The 21,023-nt window shown below is 39.4% G+C and overlaps 1 protein-coding gene across 3 annotated transcripts in view; it reads right to left on the reverse strand.

The window, feature by feature from the left end:
* Positions 1-236: 236 nt before the first annotated feature.
* Positions 237-21,023, reverse strand: part of SMAD2 (SMAD family member 2) — a 49,890-nt gene continuing 29,103 nt past the window's right edge. For 2 of the 3 annotated variants that reach the window (XM_088156479.1, XM_088156480.1), the window contains exons 3-11: positions 16,754-16,843; positions 15,429-15,622; positions 14,824-14,958; positions 11,670-11,744; positions 10,034-10,087; positions 8,759-8,971; positions 6,900-7,037; positions 6,598-6,742; positions 237-2,210 (exon numbers count right to left, since the gene is read on the reverse strand). In XM_088156479.1, the coding sequence (XP_088012605.1) occupies positions 2,087-2,210; positions 6,598-6,742; positions 6,900-7,037; positions 8,759-8,971; positions 10,034-10,087; positions 11,670-11,744; positions 14,824-14,958; positions 15,429-15,622; positions 16,754-16,843 (1,168 nt within the window). In that variant the 3' untranslated portion in view covers positions 237-2,086. The remainder of the gene's footprint in view (positions 2,211-6,597; positions 6,743-6,899; positions 7,038-8,758; positions 8,972-10,033; positions 10,088-11,669; positions 11,745-14,823; positions 14,959-15,428; positions 15,623-16,753; positions 16,844-21,023) is intronic. The other variant, XM_088156481.1, reaches the window with a different exon arrangement.

Below are 21,023 nucleotides of genomic sequence, written 5' to 3' on the forward strand. Positions count from 1 at the left end.
CGATTGTGGCAGGGAAAAACAACTGCTTTAATAAACTCCGTCAGGAGTAGGAGTCTGTACCACCAAACCTCCACAACAGCTGCATGGAAAGTGGTATTAAGATCTAAACTCCACCTTTCCACCCACCACATGCGGGACATTTGTACCATTTAACTGGGTGGATCAGGCTAACTCCTAACCTTCAACAAAAAAAAATATAGACAGCAATTAATTAAAAAAAACCCAACAAACAGCCATTGTGAGAATTAAAACTTTTATTAGTGTATTCACATATTAGGCAAATGCAACACGCATGAAGCTTATCTCTTAGGTTCACAAGTTCTACCAATACATTAGTCTACTGGTAAAACTAGCACAAACGGGTAACTGCTTTGCCAATTTTTGAAAGGTCTGGCCCATTTTCTCAAGGCTTGATTTTTGGTATTGCTTCTATGCCCTAGTCATTATGGCATAAAAATATCCATCACTATCATCGATTCAGTCAAGTGATTAAAAGCTGTAACACTGGCCACATTTTGTTCTCAAAGCTAAGTTATCACTAGCTGTACTTACAAAGTACAAAACTAGTGTAATGGATGAAACAATGGAAAAAAACAGACAAAGGCAATCCTGCTACTGCCACAATAACAAAAGAATGACAGACAGCTAGATCACAAGATTGTTAGTAAGATGTGTATTTTTCAAGTCAGAATAACCCTCCTATACAGTTTCCCAACCCAGCCCCAACCCAGACTTATCTGTAGAATATATTTCAGAGTATTTTTAATATGGTGCAGCTGTAGTGTCCAAGGGTTCACAATAACATGCACTGTCATGAAGAACCTGGAAGTCCTCCTTCGCTGGTCATACCTCAGCAACCACTATTCTAGAGGTTTTGCAGAAGCAACTACTTTTAATAACAAGGCCCATTATGACATAATGAATGCATATGATCAGGTGTGTAAGTAAACTATAAAAGCGACTCAGATAAGAAATTTAAATTCTGTTACTGAAATATGTTAAGAAGCTGCATCTATTTAAAACCTAAACAAAAAGACTCTAGCTTACCCCGGGAAATGACTTTTCAAGGTATACGGCTCCAAAAACTAAACCCCAATATTTTTAATGGCATATGAAAAAATGAAAAAAATACAGATGATAAGACTTACTCAATGAAAAAAAATACAGATGTAAGGGGTAAGCCAATAACCTTGTGCATTTAATCCAATATTGAAAGCCATGGTAAATTCTCAGCCCATGAGAAAAACCACTCATTTCAATGATTCAAGGTACAAAAAAAGTCCCAAATTACAGCACTGCCAGCAATACTGCTGGCAACAGATGCATCAACTCAGATGGGTATCAAAAAGTAGACTGCTAGTGTGATGGACACTCAGAATTTATAATATGATTTCATTTTAGGCCCCATTAAGTATATAAAGTGTCTTAAGACTTCACAGATGAATCTCAAGACATTTCTTTCCCTTCTAATGGAGGGACTTTCTCTTTAAGAACGCAGCAAAAAATTCATCTTTTCTATAAGGAAAGCCTTTTTATGTTTAGGACAACTTGAAAACCTGCTTATATAAAAAAGAAAGTAAAAGAAAAGGGAGCAAAGTGTTGGAAGTTTATGAGATACTTGCCCCAATCAAAAACCAAAGTGACTATTTACGGGAATTAAAATGTAGAACAGCACAATACTGTGATATTTGAGATCATGATACATTATCTGTATATATACTTAGCTATTCATGTTATTGATAACCATTAGGACACTCAATTATATACCCAATAAAAAACACCATTAAAGAGTCTTTAGAACTGTCCCTTCTTTCTGAAGAAGGCTTTTCTATACACTAAATTTTCATCTAGTATCAGAGTATAGGAAACAGAATCCACAAGGTGCTTTAACTGATGAGACCTCAAGTGCTGTTTTTTCTTTTTTCTTTTCTTTTCCTTTTTCTTTTTTTTTTTTTCCTTTTTAAAAAACCTTTTTAGATAGTAAACAGTTCATGGGGACCACACACAAATACTACGACAGACGAGCTGTTATATTAAGTCTGTTGACTGGATTCGATTTTTAGCCCACTGGTGACAGAGGAGAGTTTTAGGACATGCTGGAGCAGCGAACTGAAGGGGAGCCCATCTGAGTCAATACTTTGTCCAGCCACTGTAGAGGCCCGTTCAGGTGCAGCTCAATCCAGCAAGGAGTGCTTGTTACCGTCTGCCGCCTAGAAAACAAAGAATAGGGAAAAGTCACTGCATTGGGTTGGTGTCACCAGGTTTTGTGAGCAGGGAAGGATTCTGCCACAAGCTTCCTCCATGTCAGGCAGAGGTATCCTCTGGCAGCTCCAGAGATGGACGTGCTGCTAGTCAAGGTTGGGCCAGTTAGGAATGGTGATGCCTCTGGGATAACAGATTTAAGAAGAAAATGAGGTTGCTGCCCAGTTGTAATGGCCACAGAAGAGTGGGGTGAGAACACGTGAGAGGAACAACTCTGCAGACACCAAGCTCAGGCCAGGAGGAGGGGCAGGAGCTGCTCCAGGCACCAGAGCTGAGATTCCTAGGCAGCCCATGGGGTAGCCCATGGGAGGCAGCTGTGCCCTGCAGCCCATGGAGGGCACAGGGATGCAGAGATGCAACTACAGCCTCTGGAGGAGCCCACACCAGAGCAAAGGGATGCCTGAGAGAGGCTGCAAGCTTGTGGGAAGCCTGTGGAGAGGAGAACCCATGCTGGAGCAGCCTGTCCTTGAAGGACAGTGACCCACCCTGCAGAAGTTCATGGGGAATTGTTGCCCATGGGATGGACTCACACTGGAGAAGTTCATAAAAAATCTCCTGTGGGAGGGAGCCCATGGAGCTGGGGAAGGATTCCAATCCTCTCCCTGAGCAATGGCAGGAACAACATGTGAAGAACTGACCATGACACACATTCCTACATCCCTTTGCAGCTGGGCGAGAAGGTAGAGCTGGCAAGAAGAGAAGGTCTTTTAGGACTTATTTTACTCCTTATTATCTTGTTCTGGTTGTGTTGGCAATAAATTCATGCAATAACTGACTCAAGCCTGTTTTTCCCACGATGGTATTTGGTGACTGTCTCCCACAGTCCTTGTCCCATGACCCTTTTGCTCTATTTTCTCTCCCCTGTCCAGCTGTGGACAGGAGTGAGAGAGCTGCTCTAGTGGCTGCCTGGAATCCAGCCAGGCTCAACCCACTGCAGCCAGAAAGGAGATTCAGCTGCCACAAAATTCTGTATTTCTATCCATATCTAGTACACAGATATAAAAATCTGCAACCATTACCATAAGTGTTACTAAACTTTATCCAGAAAAAAAAAGAAAAAAAAAAAAAGAAAGCCCCAGAACTCCAAAGCACTTCACATATGCAAGACACATCAATAATTGCATACTTGTCCATAATACATCAAGAATATTTCACCCTGGAGAATAACACTAGCATTTCCTTCAAGTGCCACATCAAGAGCATAGTTCTAAAAAGAAATTCAGAAGTCAAGGTTGTCCAACTGATGCAGCATTCACACCACAAACAACTGTGTGCAGCTGTATCTCAACCTTCCAAGAGTCTGCATGCATAACTGGATTTGAATTTTGTAGACAATTGCTGAGAAATATGGAATACAAACCCTTGGCTCTGCACTGTCAGTGTGGCCAAACAGCACAAGGCTATGGTGATCATAAGCTCTGGCTTTTTGGAGCAAATGACATGAGAAATGTACAAGGAAATTGGTAGATGTTGTCAGAAACACTATCAAAACACGGCGTGTGGTTATACTGTGCTAACTGATGGTATCTCAAAGGAATACCAAACTTTATCTCTGATTTCCTGTCATCTTAAACTTGTACATGTATCTTGTACTGTAACATCCCCACACCAACAACTGAAGTAAAAAGCGTGTTTCTCTTGTCTTCAATTCTAACTTGCCTATAATTTTCCACAACAGAAGCCCTTATTTAAACACCATGTAGCAAAATTCAGTAAAGCTGAAGGACTGACAACCATAAAAGCTTCATTCTCCATCCCATGTACCTTTTTTTCAGAGACCTGTTATCCAAACACCTTCCATCTCTTTGCAAAGTAAAGGAATCAGTATTGGACAGAGCAAACTCTGCCTGAGAAATCCTATTTCACTGTACCCACTCCAGGCATGGGAGTTTTCCCTAACTAGATTGGCAAGACTATGGTTGCTAAGCCAGTTTTTCCTAGTAATTCCAGCTATCCCAAGATTCAAAGGCAGTAGATTAGTCAGACATAAACCAAGCTTCTTCATTTTTACTGTCAGCACTGCAGTCCTTTGCTTTAAGGAAATCTGTTTATATAAACAGAGGAACTGAAAAGGCAGAAAGATTAAGACAGTGAAGATTGATTTCAAAAATTTCACATTTTCTAGGGGAAGACAGCAGCTGGGGTCTGTGCTCTTTCAGCACTCTACAAACAGTTATCTTAGCCCCAAATGCCTATGCCAGAACAAAGTGATACAACAGAAAAACAAATCTAAACCACAGGAAATACAGTTCCATTTACTCTTGAATCCTCTCCCAAAGAAGGAAATTCATTATTCCACCACTGTCAACTCCTCTACAATGTGTTTCACAACACACTTCCTCAAAATTTTACAACTGGTTCTGTTCAACAATGCTCGCTTTGCACCAGGCTGGTAAAAATTGATAAAATAGTGACAGTCACTGAGCAACCTTCTTAAAGCTAAAATCTCAGCTTCTTCAACTCACAGATTTCCAGTTCAAAGATCACTAAGACCCCTGCCGAACCTTCTTTAGAAGATGATCCTGGACCTGGATAGTTCCTGTGCTAACATGAACATTTGACTGGTGATCTGAAATTCTACCATCCTCAATTTGGGCCAGCATGTAACAAAGCAAAAAGCTTTGTTAGGTATTTTGTCTACCAAGCCTATAAAATGTATCACCTTGCCATACCTGCACATTTATGCACCTATTCCTAAAATGCAAGTAATGCTTTGCCTAAGCCTATTCTATGAGAAATGGTTTTTTTCACATAATAATGAAGCACAGATGGTTTAACAAGAGTGATGGGGTTTACAGTGTTTCCTGATCCATTTTGACAAGTCAGATTATTAATTTAAATTCAAGGTTGTGTCACTGGAGACACCTCTTCTTGCTCTAATCCCAACTGCAGCATATTTACAAGATTTGTGTATCAGTAATTTATTAGCATCATCTTAAGAAGAGGTGCAAAGAAATGAGTTCAGCATGAGTCAGTAACCAGTTTTTGTGCTATTTTGGCAGTGCTACCACTGCAGCTTTTTCAGTCCTATGGTCTACAGTTTATAGACCAACCACCAACATTGTCCCCAATCAGAAGTAACTTTAACAAAAGCCTCCCCACAGTTTTAACCAGCACTTACACTCTGTTCACTTCAAGATGCCTCTATATAATCTGACTGATTAAGCCTTTCTTCTGCTCAGATTTGAATGTTGTATTTAATTATGCCTAAGTGTATACATACTCCTTCAGAGCCAAATCCAATAGCTCTTTAAACCTGAGCCAGATTTTTTTCTTATGTACCTCTTCCTAACAAAGAGGTACCAATTTATTCCATTACTCAAATTTCTCATTTCATCTCATTAGACTATTATAAAATTGGCTTCGTTTAGCTGAGAAACCTCCCCCACATACTGACACTGCTATTTACATGTATGTACTTCAAGAGAAGATAAAAGAATCAACCCAAGTGGAGCCTACATACCATTATTCGACTTCAGAAATTATATGGCTTAAAAAAAACACATCATTATGAATTTCATTAGGGTATTGACATGTCAGACTTCATTCTTTCAGTGGACAATTTCTAGAGAGGTTTAAGAGAATTGTTTAAAACCACAGTTCTAGCTCTCCAAAATAATGAAATCTTTAAAACTGTTCAGTTAGAAGTCAATTCATTTCTTCTTGAATTTCCACACTGCATTAAAAACAGGCACTGTCCTCAACTACAGCTTTTCATTTCTGCTAATAGAGAACACAACTGGAATCTATTCAAAAGCAGATAGAATGCTTTTTTCTTTCCACTCAAAACTGTTTTTAGAAGTTTTACTACATAAACACAGTCATCTTACTCCTGCAAAGCTTTTTCCACTGCAAGTTCCAAAATACTTGCCATCCCTTAGATGCATGCTCTCCAGCTATTTCATTCTGCAAGAGGCATTGCAAGTCTCTCCATTGGGTACCACCAACCCCACAGGAACTCATGCTACATGCAGAACAGGACAGAGACCAGAATGACTGCGAGTCTAACAAGCAGCAAATGATCTCTCAGCACAAACTGTGAAACTTCAAGATGATGGCGTGGATTTCACCACAACATGCAAGCCAGCAGGACTGAGCAAGGAACGGAACTTTGACGACATTCCTTGCTCAACAGTTGGCTTCAATGCAACACCAAAATCAGTTTATGGACTTTGTAACTTAGCAGTTCCATAGCTGAGGGGAGGAGGAAAAAAGGAAAATATGGGTTCAATTTGCATATCCACAATAGCAGCAAGAAGTGTGTATGCATAACTTTCAAGCCAGAACAAAAACTATTAACTCTAAATTTAAGAACAAAAGGTTTTCTTTTCTTACCTGTATTCAGCCCCCCATCCTTTAACAAAGCTCATTCTTATGGTACACATTCTAGTAAGCTGATAAACTGCTTCAAAGCCCTGATTCACAGACTGAGCCAGAAGAGCAGCAAATTCTTGGTTATTGAAGATTTTTAGATTGCATCCTATAAAGAGTCAAAAAGGTACAGTCAGTGAATACGCTCGCATTTGCTACACGGAAGCCTGAATCTATGAAGAAATTACAAAAAAAGGAAAGCAAATGTCATGCAGTGAACACCTCCACTGGGTATTTTCTCACGAGACCCCTGGTAGGATACTAACCTGGTGGAATTTTGCACACAGTTGCAGGATGCCAGCCGTATCTTTGATTACAGTTGGGGCTCTGAACGAAGATCGCGCTATCACTCAGGCACTCGGCAAAAACTTCTCCACCAATGTAATAGAGACGCACTCCCCTTCCTGTAGTAAAATCCAAAGGAACTCTAGTTATGGTATGACATGAGCAGATCAAGGAACAAGAGAATTTATCTTTCAAAGAAGGCCGAGGTTTTTCTTTACAAAAGAAACAAAAATCAATTATCTACAGGAATTCACTGCTGTGCTGACAGCTGTAGTAGGAGCAAAACACAATTAAATTGCATTTTTCTCCCACAAATGCACAAGGAAAAGCAGGATAATCTTTGGTCAAAAGTGAAAGAGCCTTCTCCAGCCATATAATGGCTTGTAACCAAGTCCAAGCTCAGCAGCAGTGTTCATAAAAACAGAATTAAAACTTGTGCTAATATTAAAGCATTGGATGTGAAGCAGCACAGACCACCATGGTCAAAAGAGAAAACACAAGATCACCACTGCAACACTCTCTGCTTACATGCACCCACACTATTTCACAACCCACTGCATACCTCTGTACTGCTTTAACAAAAACAATATGATTTCATTTATCTCTATTATTAAAAAAAAAAAAAAAAAAACTGAAAAAAATCTTAATTGTCTGCCTTTAAACTGTTATTTTGTTCTGTCTCTTTGAGTGGAAAACAAATCCGCATAGTTTATTTCTAGCGGAAAGTAAATAATGTGCAATTGATCTCCCAGAGAGAACTATTTATAATTAACAGGTACTTTATAGGCCATAGTTTCCATTTGCCTTTTTCATTAAAACAATTTTCCAAACAAAATGTGAGCTCCTCTATTAAAGAGTAAGAGGTCATGAGATTTTTGCTTTTCCTCATCATTGATCATTTTGACCAGTCAGCACAGGCACAGACTGGATTTCCACACACCTAGAATTTTATTATATAAGCATTTGGATTTGGCAAAAAAGGAGTCAGTTCTACAGAAAAGGTTGAAATTTTACTGCAGGTAAAAACAACAACAACCAAAAAAAAAAAAAAATATCCGTAAATGTTGTTAATGAAAGTATCCAGAAAAAAAAAATTAAGGTAGTTTACTGAAGAACTCGAAGTCAAGACACTGCATTGTGGAAAACAACATTCTTGACTAACCATTACAAAGAAAATCTTAATCGTGTCATAACAATGGGTTCTCAATAGCAACTTTTCCCATTTCAGAGAAGAATTCAGTATTTCATCCTATCAGTGTCCATTCTGCATTTGATAAACTACAATAAACTATGCAACATGGGAATATTTCGTAATTAAAGCTTAAATTTCAACTACAAGCAATTCTGAATATAAATGTTGCCCAGGGCAGTGGCCCATTGAGGAGCCTGGGAGCCACCAATCTGCCCCCAGGGATGCTTTGGTGCACCATCATTTTCCAGGAGGCAAGAACAGCGAGGGGAGCTACAGGAGTGCCACACAGTAGAGTGGCTTCCTGCTGTGCTGCCCTCAGCCTGACAGCCGTGAGACTGCAGCTGCCACCAGCCACTGAGTGAGGAAAGCAGCTCCAGCCATTTCTACATCTCTTCCCAATTCAAACTGCCTTCAGTGGCAGAAGCTGCTACATTTCTCCCTCATTTCAGAAGCAGTGACTCTGTGTCTTTCCACTTCTGTTCTCAGCCAAAGAGACCAAACTATCACTGACAAGGCCTGAGAGATAAGGCTGGCTGATGGCTGGCTGCACAAGGGTGAAAGGAACCCAACACACATCCTACCGTGGTCATTCCAGATAACTTAACCCACAAAATGAAATTAAATAGTTAAAAGATCAGAGATCTTTACCTATATGTCGCCTTGTCATTTCCACTGTAGCATTTCTGTTTACATTGGAAAGCAGACCTAGACAAAATCGTTCTGAATTTGATGGATCTGTAAAGCCATCTACAGTCAGGGAAGGCTGAGACGCATGGAAGGTTTCTCCCACTCTTTGATTCAATTCATAATATGCTATTGAACACCAAAACGCAGGCTCCGAGTAAGTAACTGGTTGCAAGTCTAAAAAAAAATTTTAAAAACCAAGCTTAACACAGATTTTGAGGCTGAAAGTAGATCAATCTACCCTGCTATTTGTTTCTCCCAGAAATGACAGCAGTAGTCTCCTCAAACTACTCAAACTATATTTTGCTTGCTGTCCTTTTTACCTACTTCAGTAAATAGAATGGAATTCAATCTTCCACACAAGGGAAGGAGGAGGGGAAGAAGGGGTGATCTAATCTGACCACAGCTCATTTAGTTCAGTACTTGCATTTTGCTCGGCACAATGATTAAGCTAATGGTGCTCTGAGCGCCAGACGTTGAGACATTCCTGTTGCCTTTTCTGTAGCTTGCAAACATTTTGGCAGCATTAAAGAAAAGATTAAACTATCAAACACTGAACAACAAAAAGGAAGAAAAATATGAAAATCACGTTCTCTTGTATTACACTGTCTCTTTAGATAAAGGTAGTTCTAAGCAACTTTGTTGTCCCCTACTAGAGTATCTTCCCTGTGTACCTTCAGGTTTTTTCTTCACTGCTTCCCCTTTTTACCTACCCTAATTACTTACTCAGCATCCTGCATTTTCCTGTCACATCCTGTCACCATTTCTTAAACAAACCCATGGCAATCTGATCTTCCTGAGGCATTTACACAGATACACAGCAATGGCACTGGATCAAAGCAGGTGGGCTACTAATGTGGGAGCAACAACTGTGCTGTGGTTACAGGTGAAACAGTACATGAGAAGAGCAGCAGAACACACATACAAGGGAGACAGCAAGTCTGGGCAGCATTACAGACAGGCAAACATCCTTTAAAACTATTCATTTTATAAATGCTATTCCTGCACACATAGAGATAACACTCTCTTTGCTACGAGCTCAACAGGTACAGAAATAGAGTAATTGTTAACAAGTGATTAACCCAGCCCCATTATATTTAACATCAGGAAGCCAACCCAACAGTCCCCTCTTAATATAGCTCTTAATTTCTTACAGCACATTTTCACTTTTAAAGTAATTACATATATAATGAATAGTCACTACACATGGAGAAATAATTCTAAGTATTTCCAGCTTACCCAGGCTGTGATTAACTGGAGAGAGAGTACTAGGAGACAGCTCTGCTGGAGATCCTGTTGAAGCAAGACAGACAAGTTTCAGAGCAAATGGTTTTTGCCATTTCAGATCAGCAGGCATAACCATTATCGAGATCAGGTTCACAGTGAAGTTTTTCAGAGTAAGAAACCTCAGTTTTCTGGAATATGACACACTTATTCTGAATTAGGCTTTCATTCAATTTTCCAGACTTCTGGGTACCCACCCCTCCTTGTAAAGACTCTGTTAACTTGGCATTGTGTTTGGCAGAACTCTGCCACTTTGTGCACTCTCAACGTTATTTATGCACTTCTCCAGTGAGAAGGTAGTGACTTCCCAAATTCAGTAAAAGAGCAGATAAGAAAGAGTGGATGAGACAAGAAAGACACTGCCTCTCCGTTCTCAAAGGAAAAGGTTTATCTTGGAAAACGTCTTCCAGTATCTGAAGGGAGTCTTCAAGAAAGTTGGAAAGGGACTGTTTAGAAGAGCAGGTAGTGACAGGACAAGAGGGAAAGGCTTCAAACTGAAAGAGGAAAGATTTAGATTAGATATTGGAGAAAAAAATCTTTATGCTGAGGATGATGAGGCCCTGGCACAGGTTTCCCAGAGAAGCTGTGGCTGCCCCATACCTGGAAGTGTCCAAGGCCAGGCTGGACAGGGCTGGGAGCAACATGGGGTAGTGGAAGGTGTCCCTGGTGGAAAGAGACGGTCTCTAAGGTCCCTTTAATCCCAAACCATTCTATAATTTATGATTCTATGATCGCCAGAAAAGAGCAAGCTAGATTTCCTCATTTGAGGAAATAGTTCTTTCCCAGAAGGAGGAATTTAAACACTCAAAAACATGAACTTTTCAACACAATTTGCACACAAAGTGGCAAAATACAGGAAGGCTTTCACAGAAACATTCCTACAGTGGCTGCTGATGTCATGCTGTTTTAATTAAGATATTTATTGTCACATAGTGGGAAAATATTGCAGTTCTTACAGAAACTAGTGCAGCTGATTCCAACTTACTGAAAATGGTTGCTAACATTAGCTAACCAAGCACACTCAAGTCTGCCAGCACACAGCAGGAGGTTCTTACCCAGCACATTAACTGTGCTCTGTCCAAGTCTAAGGCCAGCCATATTATCTAGAAACCCTTACATACAAAGGCACAAATGCTGCTACTTTTGCCACAGAGCCTTCTACACAAGAATTAATCTGAAACATGGCAAAAGTGGTAAGTTTGTCAGAATTAGAGACAGGTTCTCGGAACACAGATTGCCTGTAACTTGTTTGGGCCAACAGACATTGTGCTCCAACGAACCTATTTACCAGGGAATGGTTGAAACCAATAGCTATTAAAATCTATTTTAAGGGTTTCTGGTGAAGTCTTAATTAGACTTGTATACTTCTGTTACAGAACAAATATAATATACTTAATATGTCACAGAATGTTTTAAAAGCATTTCCCTGGCAAAAAGTTGTTTTGTTCATTAAAGACTTAGAGTGGTATTTTAGGCATAAAACACCAGGTTTTACAGAGGAAAACTGCCACCATCTTTTGGACTGAATTCATGCTCATATGCAGAGGGAACACAGCTAGTAATATAAAGCCTTGAAAGTAATGAAAATTACCTGTATCCATGCTTTGGTTCAGCTGCTGGTCACTTGTTTCTCCATCTTCACTGATATATCCTGGAGGAGGTGTTTCTATTAAAAAAAAAAAAAAAGAAAAACCCACCAATTTGTGAAATGGCTAGGGAAATTTCTGTAAGATTTAAGTCTTGTGTCATCACATCTTCATGAGCTCTGTTACACCTACCTGAACACTGAATCTGAATGTCATATTGCTGTCCCTTTTTCCTTCAAGTAGGACTTCAAACACATTACCTGCCTTATTGGTATGTAAAATGCATCTTCTTTTGTATGTCAGTCAATTGCTGAAATATGTTATATAAATACCAGAATCCTTGTTTGTTCCATTTAAGACAAGATGCTGTCACTACAATGAGTAATAATTTTGTAACTGTGATCAACAGCTTTCATATTTAGTAGAATTACAAATGAAAAAAACCATCCGGTGATTTCCACAAAAAAAATAATGTGAGCTGTCTTTATGTAGGATAACCATCATATCAGATACCCTCCCACACCTTACTGAAGTTCTTAGATTTAAAGGTTGTTTTTCAGTTCAGTCGCCAAATATGAATTTCTTCAATACATGACAGTTGATTTGACTCACATACAACTATATTAACATAGAACTGCACGAGTTCTATTATTATTACCTCTAATACTTCTAAGCTCTATTAAAACTATCAGCTATTCTTTTAACTAGCTTTCTTTAAGGACAGAATTTCACAGACCAAAGTAAATTCAGTATCAACTTTGAAGCGTTCTGATACCAGAAACTGTGTCTAATTCCTCAGAAATATCTTCAAAAACCAGGAGAGTATGCATTTTCCTCTTCTCCATTCAAAATGTTCTTTGTAATCCAGATAACGAGTTAACCAACTGCCTTTCAGGAAATAATTTCCTTTGAACTGGGCAAATGTCTTTTCCTAGATATTATAGGCAAAACCTGTGTTTCTTTAGTGAAAGTGTTTGAAGCTAACTATCTCTACAATCACCTTAGAATTGTCTCTGAAACTTCCAGGGGTTAAACACCTTGAATTACATTATTACCAAACAGTAGAAATTTAAAGATAAAGCCTTTTTGCTTAAGAAATAAAATAAAATTATAACAAGCATCATGTCTGAAATGTACTGCAATATTGTGAGATCAGAAGGAAACTACTGAGAGGAAACTAGATTAAGTCAGTTGATTAAATTAAAATGAACTTAGAGAATTTTATCTTTGATTCATTCTATGTGCTAAATATAGACATGACAGATTTCAAGTGAGAATTTAAAAGGACGATTAAGGGAAATCTTCACTAGTAAGAAATATGATAACAAAAATTATGCCCATTTTGAGATTTTTAATGCATTCATTGTGATAAGGGGAACTCCACCCTTCTCTAAATCATCAGCTGTACTTAAGCCCACAGCTGTGGCAAAAGGTCAATACACATTTCCAATCCAGCCCATGGCTCCCATTTCCAGTTGTTAATCTAGGCTCTTTAGCACAGATTACTTTCCATGTCTGGTGTCTGCCCAAACAGAGATTTACTCCACTTAGTATTATTAATAGTTTAGGGTCAGAGGCCGAGCACCACACAGCTGGAAATGAACACTCAGGTGGGCACTAAAAGGCTTGAGTGCTGCCAGAAGTGTGGACAATGCAGCCCAGTCCATCCAGAACCTGAACTGGAACATGCAGCTCCCAAAGGCCACCCTGCACCTTCAGGACCACCAAGCTCTTTTGCAGATCAAGTACTGAGACAGGACTGGGTGCAAAGCTACCAGATGTGAGCCTGCCCTGCTGCTGAAGAAAACAGTTCTCTGAAGAAGGCTGTCAAGGCTTATCAGAACCCAGCCAAGCAGTCCAGATTAAGTCAGCCAGGTCAAATAAAGTAAGATACCACCATATGAGCACAAGAGGAAGGTGTCAGTGACAAAGAAGGAGGTGTGGTTACCTGCATAAACATTTGAAGATCATGTGAATTCCTACAATCACCTTGAGCAAACTTCCTGCAAATAACTACTTTAGCTCATTTCCATAGCACTGGATTTGCAGATGGTGGCTTTCCAGTAAGCTGTTTGCAAATGTTACCAAAAGCACTCAGTTTGAGTGAAAAAAGTATACACAAGTTAAGAAAGCAACACCAACTTCTAGTACCTTAAATTACTCTGTAAAGGTGGCAACAGATGTGGCCAAAATAAACAGAAAGGTCAAATTAACTGACTGCTTAATGCCATTTCAATTCTTGGATATATTTAAAAAACACACAAGCAACATTCTGCTTAAGACCTGTAGGTACAATTTGTACATTGAACATCATCTGAGTTTTGGGGCAGTCATCTCATTCTTTCAGAGACTCTAGATGTGAATTTTCAGTTTATTCGTAACTGAATGCATTACACATTTACGAGCAAACTTCAGCTTTACTTGGTTTTACACTCCAGGCGACTTCCTGAAGAGATAGGAAACAGGAAGCTGGGGCAGGAAACAGGAAGCTGGGGCAGGAAACAAAGGTCACTGATTTTATGTTTCAATGAGGGCAACAAGGTTTCGGATCCAGCAGATTAGCGTTGTCGTTTGTTTTGGGGTGGAAAAAGGCGAAAAGAGGGAGAGGAGAAATTCTTTAACAGTTCAATATTATTAGGTTGTTCTTTCATACTAAAAAGACAAAACAGTACACACACAACAGTAAGAAATAGCTAAAGCAGATCACTACCGATGTGAACTAAGATCAAGACACTTCTTAAGTCATTGCTTTGCAACTTAAAAGTTTTCTCCACATATTACCTAGGATGAGATTGAGTAACAAACTGATGCTCAATCTACAACACACGGCATTTAAGCAACCTCTGTATATTTGTGAAAGAGGCTTAAAGCATAAGGTGAAGATCTACTTTGCCCTTATTAGCATTCTGAATCTCAAATAAGCTACTGAAACCAAGTAAGCTATTGTGAAATGACAGCAATATGGTTTCATGCAGGATCATGTTCTGCAAATAACAGTGTTTAGGAATTTCCACTGGAATCAATACACAAAATCAACTAAATCTAATTTAGCGGTGCATATTTCAATTAATTTGATCATTTACAAGGAAGAAATGACCATTTTTGTTCCAGTGGCACAATGTCAGAACACACTGCCTACAGTGGGAGTCAAGAAAATACCTGGTATGTAATTGCTCTGTGGTTCAATCCCAGCTGGAAAGTTAGTGTTCTCAGGAATGGAATGAGTATAGTCATCCAGAGGTGGCAGCTCCGTTAGGATCTCAGTGTGCCGTGGCACAAGCACAGGAGGCAAGACTGGAAAGGCAAAATTCAAAAATCATTGGTAACAAAAATACACGATTTTGTGAGATAAAAGGAAAAAAATAAATCTAAAACATCTAAGTTTCTTCAGATGTTTTGAAACATTCTGAAACTCAGCACTGCTAAAACTATGTTTGCACAGCTAGTTACTGGAAGAGATGGGATTCCTGAGGTGCCTTAAATAAGACTATTCCACATTAGCAAAGATCAACTGTTTTGTCCTCTTCAGTTTGAATTGCACCTGGCCAGCTGGAAACTGCTAGCAGTCCTGGAAGTGTTTATAAACAGATTTGTAAAGATTTTGCAGTAGCTTTACTATTAAAAACTTTCAGGGATATGATCTTAAAGAATCTTGTACTTCTATCAGAAGAGGACATCACATTTCTCTTATTTTCCACTTAAAACAATACGCTGAGCAAACACAAAAAGACGCTGCTGCACAAAGTCAGAAGCAGTCCTCCTACCTGGTGTCTCCACTCTCTGGTAGTGGTAAGGGTTTACACATACTTCATCCTTTTTAAGATTAAAAGCGTATTCACAGTTTTCAATTGCCTTAAGTTCATGGTGGCTGTGAAGGTCTGGCCAGCGCCACAGGCGGCAGTAAATGACATGTGGCAGTCCCTTGCGGTGAGACACCTGCAGACGGCCATCCAGAGATCTGCAGGGGAAAGATGTGGAGAAGCGTTTACAGACTGCCTCCATCACTCGAGCAACAGAGGACACACACGGGTAGCTCATTCTCAGAATTCAGTGCCTTGACTCTGCTAGTGACATTTATACTCTAGTTAAAAGGCTTCAAATGCAATGAAAATGATGGTATCAAGCAATGTCAACTCATTTTTGAGATGCTCAAATTATTGCCAGTGAATTTAGAGTTCGTTAAAAGCCACTTACATCCAACCAAGTATTTAGAATGATTGCTTCATATGTATTTTTTTTTTTAAATGCAGGAGACAGTTGTTAAAAATAAAAATCACACACTTAACGGTCCCTTCCACTGCTAAAGGCACCTCAAGGCTTTGTTGTGGAATGGATGCTTTATGGTTTTAAGCATAAGAACTCCCACAGGACTGCAAATAAGCCTATAAGCAGTCAGCTGCCCAAGTGATCCACATGGCAGTATAACTGCAATGCAAAAAAACATGAATGCACATCTTGTAAGGGCTGTACAGTTTATCTTCTTCACTTCATCTGCCTTGCTACCAGCTGAAAATGTTTTGCTAGTTTTAAGACAGACTGCATATGCTTACACAAATGCAGATGTTTATGATTGTTATGGGATGGGAGACAAACCTCAATACACAAATCAAGTAATGTGACATGAAAAAATAAAGACCCTGTTTAGAATTTGCCCACCATTAAGTACTGAAGAATTTACAAACAATTCTTTAGTAGCTCGTATCTGAGCCAATTAGCAAGATTTAACTGAAAGCTTGTGGCATACAAAGCAGTTTAAACACTTTGTAAGATTAGGTTTAAAGAATTAAGTTTTCCAACTTTGTTAATATAAATACCACATCAGAGCTTGCATTTAACAAGTCTTCCCATTCTTTCAATAGCACTGGCATGAAAAAGGAATAATTGTAGAATTAAGAGTTTCATTGGTCAAAACATCAGCTGTGAACACACTGATTTCTACACTGGCAAGGAAATACTTTAAAATGCTGTACCACGAGAGGCCTAGGAATCATTTTAGTCTATTTTATGGCTAAAGCATCCCATTACAGACCCTCCAAAGCCAATCCCTCCCACAAGATTTTTATGATGCGAGAGAGGGCAGAATATTCACCTGGTTTGTTCAGAGAAGCTGTAAAGGCCTGTTGTATCCCACTGATCTATCGTGTTTGGTGTACTCAGTCCCCAAATTTCAGAGCAAGTGCTGTGCATAAATTGAAAACAAAAACAAAAAATTGATATGAATATGGAACATGGTTATTCAAAACACCATGATGTCAAACATGGAAAAATGTACAGAATACTTCCTTTCACATAGAAGATAGAGCACTGTTAGACTGGCATTTAAACTGACATCTCATGCTATATTTTCTATATGAAGGAGGCTATCAAAATGGAACAAGTGATTCAAGGTAAATGATAAATGTTTTTAAAGGTGAACAAGTTCTCAGGTTTTAAGTAATTGATACAGTTGCAATGTCCCTTAAAACAGGCAAAACTTCCTCAGCCTAGTTCTTCACAAAATTCAATTTTAAAAGGTAGTTTCTGGGTTGATTTTTTTTGTTGGTTTTTTTTTTGTTGTTTTTGTTTGCTTCTAGACATAAACTGCCCTAAGACTTCCAATAAAGGCCATGGGTATCCAAAAGTGAACATCACAATCTAAAGTTCAAGTACCACCTCCTCAACATTAATCCCATTTTCCAAGCACACAATAATTTGCGGCTATTCCGAAAAACAGAAATTCAGACTCTGAAGAAAAACACATTATAGCTGATACTTAACTGTTTTCTGTACTCTCCTTGATTAAACAGCTAAACATTCTTTAACACAGTACACAAAACAGAATGTTTAACACAGTTTTACAGTGTAGTACCTTAAGATTCAACTATCACATAACAACTTTAATTGCTAAATCAAGCAGGAGAAAAGGAAAGACAACTAAGCCTTTACCAAACTGGTTCAAGGAAGAGATCACAATGGGAGAGATAAAGGAACATTCAGTCATAGACACAAACTAAAGCAGAGGCAGATTTAAACAAAGCAAGAAAACAGTATAGGATTGTAAACAGGCAGCAGACTTTCAGAAGCATAAGCAAAACTCAGTTCTATAACATACTTGCTCAGTGACCACTGAAAACAGACAGTTTGTTTTATATAAGTAACATACAACTAGACCTCGCTCCTCAGAAATGAAGAGAATTTGATTCATAAGCAACTTGAATGTCTGCTTCCTAATTATGCAGCCTGAAGCTTGGCTGGCTGCTACACTACCTTTAAAATTAACAGCCTCTGAAAAGTTGCAACAGGAAGAATCCAAGGTCACCAAACTTCTGATTTTCAATATAAGTGTTGTGACTGAAATTTAAACGACCAAGTTTAGTCAATACACTCAAGTTTGGATTGAGTGATTAAGAAAAGGAAAGTGGGGTGTTGGTGTTTTTATTTCTTCTCATTACACAGGGAAAATTCATTATTGTACAAAACAAAAGAGCAGACAGGACATCATTGGACTTGAAGCCACTTTCAGGAGTGACAATCACCTCAACTCCACAGTGACTTTTAACAAAACCTAAGTGATGGCAACTGGTGAAGGCAATGAAAAGGTCTTTCTTCCTTCTTGCCTCTACCACACACCTCATTTCTAATGCCATCCCAGTGAGGATGAAATGTGCATGACAGACCCAAATTAATAAACTGGCTATCTGACCAGAGAACAAACATGGCTGAAAGTACATGTTTTGAGTTAATTTTCAGTCAGATCACTTCTATTCACTGTAGTTATATGAGCACTACAAGGAAGGAGAATGTAACTGTGGGTGCAAACAGCTTGCTTTTATCACAAACACATTAAATAAAATAAAGCCTTTTCATATATTACTGATTATAGGTACAAGTAAAATCTTGTACTAGATGACTTTGCCTAGTAGAGAGCAGCAGAGAGCCAGAGATGAAGGCCCATTCTCTGGCACAGATCCAGCTCTTCAGAAAAGCCAACAATCCTGAAAAAGTTGCATCCACGGAGTCAGGCAGCATCACAGCTCTCCAGAACAAGTGGGCAAAGAGGAATCCTGCCCATGGCTGCATCAGCAGGGCCTGCATCCTCTCTTTTCCATCCTCCTAAGATGCAGTCAGAACTGTGGGCTGCCAGAAGCTTTGCAAGGATTGAAGTAAGCGCCCTGAAGACACTCGGGTAGCCTATGGGACACCACAGGCAGCACAGGGAGCATCTCTGCACTGTACTGTGCCCTTAAATATGCGCCACTACTGCTGCTAAAACAGATCATCCTGTACATGCAATTAGAAGAACAATCAGCAGACACGAAGCCTGCTGCATATTAATTGACATAGTGAGCTCTGACAGCTCACTACCTTTGAGCAATGGATCCTTCATACAAAGCAGTGCTCAAAAGCTGATGCTGTCACACAGATTACACTTCCCAAAATTGTGGGATGCATCACTGGTGTAAGCATGACATGCCACGCATTTGGTTCACGAGGCCTTTAATATGGCACATGCAAAAGCAGAATTTCATATCCCTTGACAAAACAAGATGAACATGAACAGTATTTTATACTGCTAACCTCTTCTCTCTATAAATATCCAAAGCTGACAGCATATTCCACAAGCTAAGGAAAGACAAACAGTATCCTGAAGCAGACTGTGCAACAGAGCCATAGCTTGGAATGAAGCTCAAAACACCATGGAGAGAGGGCAAGCCAGGAGGCACAGAAAAGTGATCAGTCAGAGCAGCAAAACTGCTCCAAAGCCATCGGTTTACATGGCATGCTATCTTCTGAGATGCATATCTGCTTACAGCTGGGATTAGTATTAGTGTTTTACTGTTTTATCTACCAGGACTACACTTAAACTCCAATAAGGCACAATCAAACACAGGAGAAAGAGCCTACAGGAAATCATTCCATATGATCAATGAAGTAAGCTCAACAAAGCTTTTACTGTTTGCTGGAAGAAACGTCTAAAGAAAGAGGTTTCTCTACTTCCTGCTGACATAAAAGATCCATTGCCTACAAGGTGCAAGATCCTCCTCACCACATCACCCAGGCAATAAATCAAGACTCTTAAAATTCACACACACGCACATCAGATCAAAACTGAATTCCTCACAACCCTAAAAAACCGTACTTCACACACAGTACTTCCATGAAAGGCCACAGTATGTTCATTCATACACAAGCCATTGCCTGACAGAGGGCAAGCATGTCTACTCATCCCTGAAAGGTGGTGCTGGAAAGATGATTGAATTCTGAAAGATGTCTTAACCACCACTAAAACCATCTGAAAGTAAGACAGGAGCTACAGATTTTTCATAGTGCAGAATTACTGCCTTAAAATAAACAGGAATCACTCGCTCCTCAATCTACCTTTCTGAAACATCCAAAATCCTGTGTGATGCGAAGAATCCTTTCTGTGCCTTAGGTTTCAGGAGAATCAAGTACTAACATCTGTACTCATAAGTCAAGCCTTGTCTGGAAATATTCCCAGGCCCTGGAACATGATCACGTACGCTAGAAAGCAGCTAGGACATTCCCCAGCACCAGGCTGTGACAATTACTGCTCTCCCACACAATTCCCAGGTTTGTGAGTCGCACACCATCGGGACTCACTTACACTGGACAATTCAGATGCAGCTCCCCTGCTCTGCTAGCTGAGGGTTGAAGAGCATGGACAAGGCAGTCCTGAGCCAGTTGGACGATGCTTGGGAATGTTCCCAGGCACGTTTAATTTATTAGGAGGGAGGTAGCCAAGATGTATCACCATTTCACCTTCAGTAAGCACTCAAGCTGAAGCCTGGAAGCACACTTTAGGCTTTGTATTTTACCAAACAAGGGGGTTTGATTTTGAACTCACTGTACAATGTATCACTGGTAAGCCATCATTGTTTTCAAAATATAATTTGGCTTCTGTGTCGTTGTACCTAAATCCTTCCTGTGCAGACAGTGTTTAAATATACTCGAAAACACAAGTCCAAAGTTAATGTACTTCCTCTCTCCTGGATGCTTTCTTTCCAAAGAGTATTTTCACTGCTGTTCTGAAAACAATTTGTTGACAGAAACAAGTCAATATTTGGTCAACAATACAAAAGCTAGTTTTTTGTCTTTTCAACACTTTTCAACAGTAGCTCCCAATAGCAAATCACCATGTTCTGTGGCCTTTATCACTCTGTGCTTGAACAGCAGATTGTGACTTTTGCAGATCCCACAAGTAAGTGGATTTATTCTAAGGGACCTTCAGGGATATAAAGCACCAATTTCACTCAGCTTCCCAGGTGATGTGGAGACCTAACAAAAGAAAATTTCTAGAGAAAGGAGAAATGCTGAAAAAATACTAGCAAGGAATAAGAACTGCTCTTTGAGACCCAGGT

This window comes from Sturnus vulgaris, chromosome Z (assembly GCF_052056855.1).
Source record: "Sturnus vulgaris isolate bStuVul1 chromosome Z, bStuVul1.hap1, whole genome shotgun sequence".
In the NCBI taxonomy this organism is placed as follows: domain Eukaryota; kingdom Metazoa; phylum Chordata; class Aves; order Passeriformes; family Sturnidae; genus Sturnus; species Sturnus vulgaris.